Source organism: Nanorana parkeri, unplaced genomic scaffold (genome assembly GCF_000935625.1).
Source record: "Nanorana parkeri isolate BGI_ZX_2015 unplaced genomic scaffold, ASM93562v1 scaffold661, whole genome shotgun sequence".
NCBI classification, from domain to species: Eukaryota; Metazoa; Chordata; class Amphibia; order Anura; family Dicroglossidae; genus Nanorana; species Nanorana parkeri.
This window is the reverse complement of record NW_017306929.1, coordinates 465,289-478,878: the sequence shown is the minus strand read 5'-3', so window position 1 is coordinate 478,878 and position 13,590 is coordinate 465,289. Positions and strand designations below refer to the sequence as shown.

The following is a 13,590-nucleotide window of genomic DNA, read 5'->3' as shown; positions in this document are numbered from 1 at the left end:
GGGGGGGGCGGGAGGGAGGGAGCTGCGGCTAGCACTATCTTCAGGGATGTCTGTAATATGAGATCTACCACCAAACTAGGTCTTATTTTCGGGGTAGGTCTTAAATTACAGAAATCCCTGAAGATAGTTTATTTTCGGGGTAGGTCTTACTTTCGGGGGAAACACGGTAGAAAACAGATATTTTGTGGTGAAGCAGTAAACACCAAGAAATAATGCTACTGGATATATAAGAGAAATAATTTTTGTCTGGATTAGTAGCAGTCACCAGCGGCTGCGAAAGCTGAACAATTATGGCACGATTATTCATTTATAATAGAGCACTAATCTGTTTTCTTATGGGAAGGAACCTCGCCAGTCCGGTATACTTCTAAGGCATAGTAACTAGCAGAGATTGTACAGGATTTGTTATTCAAAAAACATTTATTGACATAAGACAAACCTCATTATATGTAAATCACTTGTTTTTATAAGTTCCCATAAGCTATATATATGCTAAATGCTAGTATCATGAAGGGACCTATTTATAAATGGAATTATGAGCTCATTCTGATACTATTTGCCCTACAACAGATATCTGTTTATTTATTATCCACTCTCTTGCTGTTTGCACTAATTATATACTTTGGCCACTACTCACTTGTGACGGTATTCTTTCATTTCTGTTCATCTACAATGTGTACTCATTGGTTTCTATTCACCTACCATGTGCCCCTGGATGTTCAATAACAGATGTGCCGCCTCCATGTGTAAAACGAATTTATTAGGTAAATAAAAACAGGTATAAATACTCACAAGAGTAAAGTTTCAGAACGCCTTAATTAGCCACACTGTTGTCATGGGAAGAAATCCGCCCAGACTTAATAGCACAGCAGCCTCTGGTCACATCAAACACACCACTGTCCACTGTGAGCTTAGTTTATGCATTTTAGGGGCGCACCCCGTTCCTCAGAATCATGGTTCTGATGAAGGGGAACCTGTGCGGCCCTGAAATCGCTTGTTTTGAGTTAAAATATGCGTCAATAAATTGACCTTTTTTTTTTTGTTGCTTTTGACACATTCATTTGGTGTGCTGATTATGTCTCATTAGTATTCTATAAAACAGAAGTATTATGAATTCCAGTTAAGAGGCCTCTTAATTTTACAATAATGGTGTAATGTTAATTATGGTGATTGCAGTTGTGTTTTAGGCTGTAAAGAATCAGGAAGTTTTTCTTTGTTTTTTTGCTTTTAGCACATGGAATTTGTTCTGGAATTTAAGATGATTAACAACCTCTGGTCATTTGCACAGCACTCTTAGATGCATTTCAGCTGGCTAATAAAATATGTATTTATACTTTGCATTCGTGCAATGTGTGCATTAAACTCCCTTTACATTTGTTAAAACTGTCCCCACCTGTTTCCTCTCTGGGAGTGGATCATGAGATATGTTTATACCCAACAAAGACGTGGTGCCCTGCAAAGAAAAGTTCAAGGGGTCTTGCATCGGTGAAAAATTATGATTGTGTGTTGCTCTAGCTTCCTGAGTGTGATAGTGATGATATTTAATCTTCCTTAACGATAAGGAGTGGAAGCAAAAAAACAAATGAATAAATCTTATGTAGCACACAGGTCCTTCACCCTTTCATCACTCTGTGTATGGAGGAGGAATATGAGCTTCATTACAGACACAATTCATCACCTGACAACACTCTGGAGCCTTTATTAAAAGAGAGCAAATTGACTTTTACTTTAACTATAAGAAATACAACTAACTGTATGCATCTTCTTCTGTAATTCTCTGCTGATCTGCCTATTGCCGTAATTCAGTTATCATTTGATTCCATTTAGGAAAGTAGCAGGAAATGTACATGCCAGTATAGCTATAGTCTTATTCAGCAGAGTAATACATAGAGGGCTCAACATGTACAAGCTACTGGAATTTATAGCAGCCAATTAGATAATATACAGTAGCCTGATTAGTTAAAGGAGAACTATGGGGTTAAGTCTTTTCCTCATAGTTCTCCTTAGGGTAACGGGAGGACACAAACTAGCGTCCTCCCGTCACCCTAGGCTCAGTATACCGCGAGCTGTATACCGCGAGCGGCAGAGAGCCGTGACAGGATCGAGAGGTGAGCAAACGCCAGTATGTGTTCGCTCACCTCCCGATCTACTGAGCCGACCTGTGACAGTCTCATTGTCACAGGTCGGCTAGAACTATGAGGTGAGTGGAAATCACTCACCTCATAGTTCTCCTTTAAGAGATGACGTCTGATTGCTTGCCACAAGTTACCGTTTTTTCATAATATAATTTTTTTTGTCCTACTTAGAACCATGACCTTCCAGTAATATAAATATATGGTGCAGCATCTAATTATAAGTTCATTTTCAGTTACACTTTGCTCTTAGCCAACCTGCTAAGTCCTGCAAATAACTGTTAATCCTGCCAGTGAAATCCACCTCATGCAGCTTCCTGTGATTGATTTGGCAACGATGCTGCATGGCTCCTGAATTCAGAGCAGTGTTGCCACTCTCATGTAGGCTGTGCCTGCTTGCACTGCAGTGGAGTTAAAAAATGTTGCAGGGGGTATGGCTATTAGCATTGACACTGCTCAATCACAAGCCTGTAGGGTGTCAGTCAGCACCTGCCCTCTGCTTTCTGGATTGACAACACTGACTATGCTGCTGAAACCCTCCTACTATGAGCTGCAGTGTATAAGAGGGGGAGCATGTGTGACACAAATGAAGGAGGATTTGGCTCAGTCAGGAAGTTTCTTGTTTACTTTATGAGGCTTGTGCATCACATAGTACCTGGATTTGGTACTTGTTCAGATTGTCATTTAGAAGCCTTTAGCTGTACTTTAGAAGCATACACTAGTTGGTATTTTCTCTACAATCATTTCCCGCATTTCAGCCCTTAATTTATTTTTACAACATTTGATAGTTGTTTTTGTCAGAATGATTAATTGTTAGCAAAACAGTTTTCCTAATCTGTAATTTCTATGTTCCTTTCTGAAATATTTCTACCGGGACAGTGCTGAAAATAAAGATACTCTCAGCCCATGATAGGGGGTCTCATGCTGAAGTGAATGTGAAGATTAAAAAGGTTTTGAAAATGACCAAGTTAAAGATCCTAAAAGGAAAGAGGACTCTGTATCCAGAATCATGGACAAACCGTGGCTGCACTTGTCCTATCCTAAACCCAGGTACAGTATCTCTAATCAGTCTCATTACATGTATTTCTGAAAGTTTACTAGTCTCTGTGGTTGATCGAAGAAAATGGGATCAGTACAGTCCTCTATAGCAATACACAAGGTTACATTTTTTTATGGGTTTTTTTTAGTAACTGTATAGTGATATTACTAAATCTTCATCACAAACTCCAACCCGCCATCAATTTTCCATAACTGCATTCATCATTTTTAAACTTTTTCTTTTTCTAAAACATTATTAATTTAATCTCAGTGTTGTGATACTGATAGCATATTAGAAATGGCTGCATTACATCTAAATCTAAATTATTTATTGGGGTTGATTTTTTAAAGGTGTTCACTTAGCCCAGTGAATCTGTATATACTTCAAATACCTGATTGTGTGCAAGGAGTTAAAAAAAAGGAATGCCTTTGCACATGATTGGATGATTGACATGAACACAGCCTTAGTAGGCTAAATGCACATTCTACTGATTTAATGAGTTTATCCAACTGAACAGGTGGAAGTCAGAGGCCAAAGTTTAGCGATATGATAGTAATAGAAACTGACAATATTCATCGCTCTTGTAGTTGCTATCATTTAATTCTACAGCCAAGCCCCTTTTTCTTCCTTTCCTTGCCCAAAGAAGAAGTAAATGCTAGATAAGAGTTGCAGTAAAATTACTGTATGAACAGTATAACAACCAATCAATCGGGAAACAACTTTAATATAATAAAATATAACAAGCAAGTGAATGCTGACCAGAGTGCTGATTGATTGCATACGCTGTATGTCATTCCACATTATTGTTTTGCACTTTTTTAATAAATTTTCTTTTTTTTGGATAAAATTATCTTTGGATATTGTTAATCTTGAAAACCAGCACAGTAATTGCCAAACTAAATGGATCTCATCAAGCACACAGTTGCCAACAATATTAAAATAATTTCCGATTACCCTTTTCTACTGAGCAATTTTCTGGGTACACATTCTTTATGAGCTGACGTAATTAAACCTGGGTGTAATACTGTCTTGGAGGACTGTAGAACAATATACATGCAATTATGACTTTGGATTACATTCAAACACGAAACAAAGGTTCTTGCGTGCATTCCATGGATGTATTACTATGTAAACTGCAGCAACTCCCATGACTTGCAAATCACCTTTTAATTCAGTGGAATGTAGTCATTAAACATTTTTTAAATGCATTTCCATATAACAATAGTATAAGTACCTTTTTATGTCATGATATCCGTCTCTTGCAATACTAGGAAAAGCAGGAATCAGTGGGAGGTGAAGGGGAGCACTCTGAATTAATCAGGGTTTTATTGCTTTACACACTGTAGTTAGTCTCCCTTCATGAACATGCTTATGGGAAAGGAGAGTAGAGGGATGACTTTGTTGGTGTGTTTTTGCTTCTACATCAACCAATCACATGCATGGCAGGGTTAGTGACCAAACTGTATTTCTGCAGAGGAGAAAAGTAAGGTCACCAGCTTAGCCATGCTTATGGGCACTCTTGCCAACTGGAAAGAGATTTCTTCAACTGGATAGATTTCATTTATGTATCTGACTGCTTGTTTCATTTGACACATGGACAATGCTAGGGTTGATACCATGGAACATGGCTGACTAAAGTTTGGGAAACATTGGGCTTGCATGTAAATAAATCTTTTGTTAATTTATAATTTCCAAGATGACAAAATGAAATATATAAATAGTATTACATTTCACTTATACTTGGTAATCTCCACAGGTCTGGAATACCTGGTTGCAGGATATGAAGATGTCCGCACTGGTCGTCTCATTGTCAATATGAAAAGTTTTGTCCATCCATGGAAACCTGCCCTAGGCAAGAAAGTAATGGAGATTCTTAAAAATTATTGCATATGAGGAGAGAAAACAGAGCACTAAAAACAGGAAATTAAAGGAGCCATCTGGAGGTCAAAGTTGAAATATTACAGTGGACAGGGGGGAGACTGCAAAGCACATAAAAAAAGGTCAAGCACTTGTGATGATATAATTCTTCATCTGGCTATTTTACAAGACATATACATTCGCTTTGCTGCCAGATAGAACTTCTTAAGGACGATTCACCTCCACTTTGTCACAGTGTTTCGATGGTGTTGTGATGATATAAAACAATATGTGTCATATGGCCACTTGTGCAAGGTGAATTCTCTACTGTCAATTTATATTACTGAAGGTACAAGAGAACAAAAATACAGACTTTTGACATTCAGGAAGTGTTGCAAATAGCCTCCTTGAAATGTGGCCAAGGCCACCTGATGGATTCTTCATAGGAGTAATTGAAATATCCAGCAGGAGATGGGGGTGGAGCTAGGATACTCCCCACAAGAACCTCCTTAAATTGTAAATATTATGTTCTACAAAGCACTTTACTAATTGTTCATGCCTATTGCAAACATTTCCTTTTTGCTTTTCTATTTTTTAAACAGGACAATGGGGTTTAGTAAGCTTTAGAACTGAACCCACACTATAGACACCTTAAAATGACTGTATTTTACGTGTTTTTATATTATTTGTTGTCTTCAAAAGATTTATTTATGATGAAAAGCCATTTCATGATACAAGACATACAATTAAAAATGTGGATCTTTATATTGCATGTGGCTCATTATTAGCCCTTTATACTTTGTGAAACTGAAAATGGCATTTTCTCTCTCCAGAGAATTTTGTTAGCAAAATTTGTTGAAGCAACTCACTTTTATTGTGAACTAAATACATTTTGCAGTTACTGGAACAATCCTGTAGTTTACAGCTTTATTCCAATAATGACATGGAATATGATTCTTTTCACTAAGCATTGCTTCCTGTTATACTCTAAGTTGTCATTGATGCCCCAATGAAAATATTTAGTTTCCAGGCTCTTTTTTTTACTGGATTACAGTATTTTAAAGAGGATAAGTGTCATTGATGATACCTTAGATGATTGACAGATGTTAACAAATGATCCAGCTGTCAAAGGATCTTTCTTCAGGAGTACATAAAAATGTATGATCCTACATATACCCTGATATCTCTCCCAACCCATGTGGTAAGCAGAAAGGTTCTACTTATTTGCCAAGAAATTTGAATCCACCAACTGTATAAAGTTCTACTAAGCCTATCCCCAGCAGGCCAGGTATACCATAGACTAGTCGTTCTCAACCTGTGTAACCTCAGGACCCACATTTGTCCTTGGTCATTAAGTCGGGACCCAAGTTGCACTGCAATGGAACGCACAGCATTAGGGTACCGCGCGTTCCGGTTTGGGCGTACAATCTGTGATGGGAGGTGCATTTGTTGTACCATTCAAATAAATGGCAATGCAACACACCTCCCGCACCAGAATGCACAGTAGGTCAGATTACGTGGTACAGTGCGTTAATCACACGATACTATGTGGTTTATGCACTGTGCTAGTGTGAACAGGCCTTCAGAAACACTGACATACATACACAACCACAGACACAATCTCACACACTCAAACATTCTCACACAGACATACACACTCCAAAAATCTTTTAATTTTTTTAAGGTCCTCACAGTCTTCCTACCTTGCAAGAACTGGAGTGTATCTTCAGCCTGGGTTTCAGTGTGAGCTGCTGTGCCAGAGCTCCAGACATGTGCATTGCTTGTACAGCTCTCTTGCACGCCCTGTAAAGGTGCCAACAGCCAGAATGTGATGTCATTCGGCTCCAGCCACCTGTATAGGACACGTGAGGAAGCTGTAAGCAATGCACGTATGAATGGAGCTCCCTTGCGGCCATAGCTCCATCCCATCTCAAGCTGACACTTGAGGCCGGGCAGCATATTTTGAATGGCTGCTTGGCGCAAGAACTGACAGTGCTGCGCTAGGGGAAGGCAGATGAGTCTCTCACCTAGAAAAGTGGAAGGCATACGGTGACCTACTGAACACGGGAACATTTGGTGCAGCGACGCATGGGGTTTCTCAGCTGCCAATGGGATGTGCGGGATCCCTTGTGTGTTTCTGTACCTTTAAGGAGGTGGGGCGTCCTCCTGACAGGCCTGCACCCAATTTGATATCTTCTGCCCCCCATGTGCTCCAAGATGGAGACTCTCATAGTTTAGAGTTAGGACCGCACTATAAGAGGTGCCTTGGCGCGGCAGTGCGGCTTACACATCCTTTGCAGAAGACGTGTATCCAAACCTCTGTCATTGTCCTTAGTGGTGAGACAAGTTGTTTTACATGCTGGTTTGTGAGTGTGCCATGATGCCTTTCTACTGTTCTACTGAACACGGGGTCGCAACCCACTTTTGGGTCACGACCCACCAGTTGAGAACCAAGGCCATATACATCCTAACATTATATCCAATTAAAATGATTGGTTTAATGTTTAACTAATGTATAAGCATATTAACATTGCCCACCACATCATCTTAGATAAACCTTGTGGTAACATATACATTAGACGCCTTTCTGTTTGCCAGTAGAGCTGATTAGCAACCTGTGGGATACTTTCATCTGTACTAGATATCCTAAGGGGATTTCCTCCAACAGAAGTTTGAAATAGGCATTAGCTTAATGTTATCAACACAAATGCAGTTTTCACTTAGTGGTTTCCATAAAAGCACTTTGGGGGTTCACTAGGATTAGCATAATTCTTATGCCATTAAACAGCTTTACTGACTTCCTATAGATAGGAGTAAATCAAATATCACAAGAGGAAAACCGTCTCAATGGAAGTAGAATTCTGGGGATATCTGTCCCCCTCTCTTTCGCTTCACACTGACACAGTCTCGCGCTGTCTCTTTTTAGTAAGAAGTATGAGCAGAGGAAGGAGCGCTGAAATAGTCACCCTCTTATTTTAAATCGGGTATGTTCTACTTACTGTAAAATTCTATTGTATTAATCAGCTGAGTTTCTCAGTAGATATACAAAATGCTCTGAGGCAAATCCTTTCAACAAACTTATATGAAACCTCAGGGAGGTACATTTAATAAATGAAGGTTCTTAAGAAATACTGAAGAGATGACATCAATTTCACGGCTTAAAACTATATAATGAATAACATGGCTAAAGTAGTAACAATGTAATTTAGAACAGATTGCCATAGTAGATGAAATATTGTAGTTCATTAGTCTGTGGACATTAATCATAAATCTCAGCTGCCTACGAATAAATGATTTACTGGTGATGCTGCTTACCCTTCACATGGAATAAATGAATTCATTATCAACAATATCAGGTAACTATACTTTATCATCCAAATTAAAATATTTTATTATTGTATGTCCTAATGATAGGTAACAATAACAGACGTCTATAGTTTAAGAACTGCGCCATGATAAACTGGAGTTATCTTTCACAACCCGAAAAATGCCAACAGATGTAAGACAGCAAATTAATCCATTAATAATAATAACTGTCAAATGCTTCAGTGTTGTTTTGTGTGCTGCTTGGTACAATTACTATTTGGATTCCATTTATCAAATCCCAGTGCTGAGTGCAGCATATTTTACACACACACGCACACTCATACCTCTGCTGAGAAATTATTTTATGCCAAACAATGTGTTCAGGGCCCCTAATGGATTCTAATAGGAATAAATGAGGAATCAAGCAGGACTGGTCTATCTTTGAGGATTTCCACACCGTGGTCCCCGAGTATTAGGAGAAGCTGAGGGTGATAGAACTTTTCTCACCTGCCAGGCTGAATAATGTAGAGTTTTGGAAAGATTTCAGAAAAAAATGAATGCTTTATGCCCTACTTATTTTATAGTGCTGACATATTCAGCAGTTTATCATGTACATGAAGTTATTTGCATCACAACACACTCACTCACTCACGAGTAATCATACACACATTCACATTGTTACATTTAGTTTATAGATTATTAAACTGTTGATGTTACCTACTTTTTTACATCTGTATAGGGTGATGTTGTTTGATGTTTCCGATGTTAAAGTTCAAGGTTGGATTCACTCAGTCCCATGTGCATTGCAGCACATGTGATAACGTACACATATAGGTGCAAATGGGCCCATATAGTTTCCCTTACACACTAAACTGAACAAGCAACATAACAAATAATGGGATTTCTACTCGAAATGCATTTTCATGCAGCAAAGTGAATGAGTTTTGCTGCAAAAAATAAAATGCAGCTGAAGCCTCACGCAGCAGCAATCCTCCAGTTTTAATTGTCTTGCTTGGCAGATTATCCTTTAATACTGACTGCAACGGCGCAAAATGACCTTGGCCCTTAGTCATTCTGAGTGGTTTAAAGCTGCGACATTGATGCTGTCTAGTGAATGACTCCTTGAGGGCCAGGGGTGAAATGTAAACATCAGCAATATGTAGGCAGCAATGGCAGTGCAGAGTAACCTTGCCAAGGTCATTCCGCATCACCTACTATAACTACTTATTGTTTATGTCTACGTCTCCCCCAGGCCATGACTTCACAAAGCAACAGTAGTAGCACAGATGACCATGTCTATCTACGCATTACACATGTGTTTACATATGCATCGTGTAAAATACAGATGAACTCGAACTACAGATGCAGATTTTTCTTGTTTTGGGTTACACAGCTAAACACTACGGAATAAACCAAAACCCAGCTGTGTGAATGGGCCCATAGCATACAATACTGTTGTAGATCCATAAAACAACTGAACATTGTTCCGATCTGAACGCAGTATATTGTATGCCTATGTGCAAGAGCCTTTAAAATCATTACATTCATTTATATGCTTTTAGAAATGTCCTATAAATGCATATATTTACATATACATATAGAAGGACTAAACTACACGTGGACGGGACAGGGAAAATTAGTATCCTTTACTAAGTGATGCATTTCTTTAAATGTCAGCTTTTTTTACCCAATATGTGTCTTGTGGTCTGTGAATCTTCTGCTGGGATTCTAAATTCACAAAGTCTGTTCACATTGTATGCACAAACACATTGAAATGTTAGTGTACTTTTGTGTTTTGTCTGCATAAAGTCAATAAACAAGTCAAATTGTTGTCATATGAGTCATTGTGAAAGTGTTCCAGGAGTCATATCGGTTACTGAAGGCAAAACATCCTCAGATATATGATTCAACTTGTTCAATATTTGTTCACAGCACATTCAGTAGCAGAGTTTTAGCTGATGATAATATCCTGTTGTCTCCCCAATAAGGATAAAATTACTAATACCTTTCTGTGCAGTAAGTGCCTTATGTCATTGTGAAGTGCACTGTTCACATGTTGCCCTTGCCTGAAAAATAGAAACTAGAAGCTGCTATTTTGTGATACTTGATCTGTGCTTCTGTTTAGCATACAGTCATGGAACATAAAGATTTATGGCAATTCTGTCTAAATTGCCTATGTGATAAGTCAGACAGGTATTGTTACATACTTTTAACCTGTTTAGATGTTAATGGATTTTTAGCACATAGCTGCAGACTTGTCAAGACAAAGCAAAGAGGGAACAATAATCCAGGTTGTGGAGAGATAACAGTTAAATGGAGAAATTCCTTTCTCACTTTCACTCATGGGGGAAGCACACGGAGCACAGTGAGAATTATACTGGTGTGGGAGGTATGAGGAACCACAGCACCTGCTATTATGCAAGTTATCATAAAAGCATTATAATTCTAACGCTTCTACATATACACACACTGCAGGTCATAGTTTATAAGGAGTCTTCAGTCTAGGGTGGCAGTCTGCCCCTTGTTTAATCAGTTTAACCAATTTTATTCCTTTGAATGGTCACAGCTCTTACTGAGGAGCAGATTGTAAGAAGTGATTGGTGATCACCAACTTAGTGATCCCCAAATGGGGTCGCAGCCTGGTTATACTGTATGACCACACAAGGTTGTATTCTTGAATGTGCCCCCTGGCAATAGCTAGGAGGCATGTAATTGGCTGCTGAGAAGCAAGAACAGGAAAGCAGACACATTATGAAATAAAAGTAAAGTCCAGGCTAGAGGCTGACACAGGTGTCAAACAAAATCAGAAAATAGACAAAAGCTTTGGGTAGGCAGAAAACAGGTTCCAGCGTAGGTTGGGTCAAACCAAATCGACTTGATCAAGGTAGAAAACTGAAGCTTTCAGGAACAGCTATAAACACCCTGAGACCATTTGTTTAGGCACTGCTACAGTACACTGTGTTACTTTCAGCTTGGCATTACAGGCATACTAAACAAGTTTTTAACCAGTGGAAGGCACAGACAAGCACCTAGAAAGAACATGTTGGCCTAGGGCAATGTACACCAGCATGAGAGCCACGATGGGAGACTATGTACAGGTGATCTCCCAGAAGCCGTACTCAAGCATGAATACATGTAATTGTAAAACAAAAGGAATTATTCTTTCAGTTTTATGTAATGTTCACCTGATTACTTTATAAGAAGTATTTGGATCTGTGCAGCCTCAAAGATTCCTACTTTTACACAATGTAAAATTGGCCTGGGGCATGCATAATTGAAAGCCAACCTACTGCTTTGGCAAAATGCATTGCAAACGAGATGTGACATTGTAAAATATTATGTTTACAAAAAACACTGAATCATTAGGCATTTACCATGCAGTGTGGCTTTCACTACATGACACTCACAGGCCAGTGCTGATGTACAGGTACATAACCAAAGTAGAGTGTCAAATCATCTGAACATAATCTGTAAAATAGGCATTTGTAAGATAAGGTTGATCACAGGCAGAGCTAAGGACAGGCGCAGACAAACAGCAAAGTCCAGAAATAAGAATGGGGTCACAATCCAAACAACGGAAGTAGTCACAGAATAGGGTAATACAGCACCAGAAGCAAGAGTCACTATCTCTGGATCCTAAACAGAAGTCAAGAGGTTTACATGACTAAGAATTCTCAAAGCACTATGGGGTTCCTAATAAGAGAACACAGCTAGAGGTATAATGGGGGTAATTCATCAAAACTGGAGCAGACAAAATCTGGAGCAGCTGTCCATGGCAACCAACCAGCTTCTCTCTTCATTTTGTTCAGTCAAGATGTTAAACTGAATGAGAGATGCTGATTGGTTGCCATGCACAGCGGCTCCAAATTGTGTCTGCACCAGTTTTGATACATTCCCTTCAATGTCTTTCACTGAAACATCAGACAGAGCCATAAATAGGGGAGCAGAGTGGCAGCTGACTCCTTTACCTGTGTTTGTAAATGTCATCTTACACTATTGGGCTATGTAAAACAGGAGGCTTTTTACAAAGGAAGTGCAGGAATCCTTGCTGGTTGCCTTGGTCATACTGATCCTGTTGATTTAGAGCTTTCTGAGTCATTGACATGGAACAAGTGTATAAATAAAGAAGTTGAAACCCTTGAAAGCTTCATCTGGGTAAGCAACTTAGAAACTACTGATGCCAGTTGATCATCAGCATGATAGCTAGTTATCTAGCATTTTCAGGAGGATGGCATTGGTAGTCTTCGTATTTCTGTCATATACATTTTCCTTCAGTCAGCGTGCCTGGACTTCTAAATGTGTATATCTTGCAGGCTCCTGCATCTTTTGACTGACACAGAAATATATGATGATGTGTGATGAAATGTACGGTATATGGGTATGTCAAAGAAAGGCAACAACATTCCATTGTGATAACTGAGAAGAGGTACGCATGTCTTTCTGAGCTGATTGTAATGACTGCTAACTGATATTTAAAAGAATAGTCAATGACTGCTGCAACATGTATGGCTGGAATGTTGTCACTGTACACACATCTAAAGAGAAGCAAAACTGGCTCACAAACAATTGTTTCAAAGTAAAACAGTGGTTTTGCCCATAGACAGCGACCTGAATTATATGGATATACAGTGTATTCCTCCTGGGGTCACCCAGTGTCCTCTACAACAGTTAAGTTCTGCAACAATGAAACTTTCAATATAAAGTCTATGGCATTTTTTTTTTCGGGGTTTGGACAATTAGGATACTGGGTTTTTCAATTTTTTATTATTATTATTACTAAGTGGAAAAAAACAGCGAATCCTGTAGAAACCACACACCAAAGGTGCCCATACACTGTGCGATCATCGCATGATAATCGCGGGAAATCCGGCGATCGTACGATAATCGCAAAGTGTATGGCAGGCGTGCGACCGTTTCTACTGTACGGTCGCACGTCTTTTGTCTAAGGAGCATGTTCGAAAACCAGCTGAAAATCTTACGATTTTTGGCTGGTTTGTGGCATGCTCGGGAGACAAATGCCGAACGGGCTAGTGTGCGCACGCACACTGCCCGTTCAGCATTGCGGTCATTGGAAGTTCGCCCCTCAGGGGGGCAGGCTTGCGATGATCGAGAGTATGATCTGCCTGTCCAAGATGGGCAGATCGTACGTTTTTTTAATTACTTTACAACCATCGCAAGACTAAAGTCTTGCGATGGTTGTAAAGTGTATGGGCACCTTAACATGGAGGGAACATGCACATTTGATACAGATACAAT

The 13,590-nt window shown here is 39.2% G+C and overlaps 1 protein-coding gene across 1 annotated transcript in view; it reads left to right on the top strand.

Moving 5' to 3' along the window:
• The window catches only part of NTN4 (netrin 4), a 98,918-nt gene extending 93,125 nt beyond the window's left edge, over nucleotides 1-5,793 (top strand). Inside the window, exons 9-10 of the mRNA XM_018563407.1 lie at nucleotides 3,012-3,182; nucleotides 4,928-5,793. Of these exons, the coding sequence (XP_018418909.1) occupies nucleotides 3,012-3,182; nucleotides 4,928-5,064 (308 nt within the window). The 3' untranslated portion in view covers nucleotides 5,065-5,793. The remainder of the gene's footprint in view (nucleotides 1-3,011; nucleotides 3,183-4,927) is intronic.
• The last annotated feature ends 7,797 nt before the right edge of the window (nucleotides 5,794-13,590 follow it).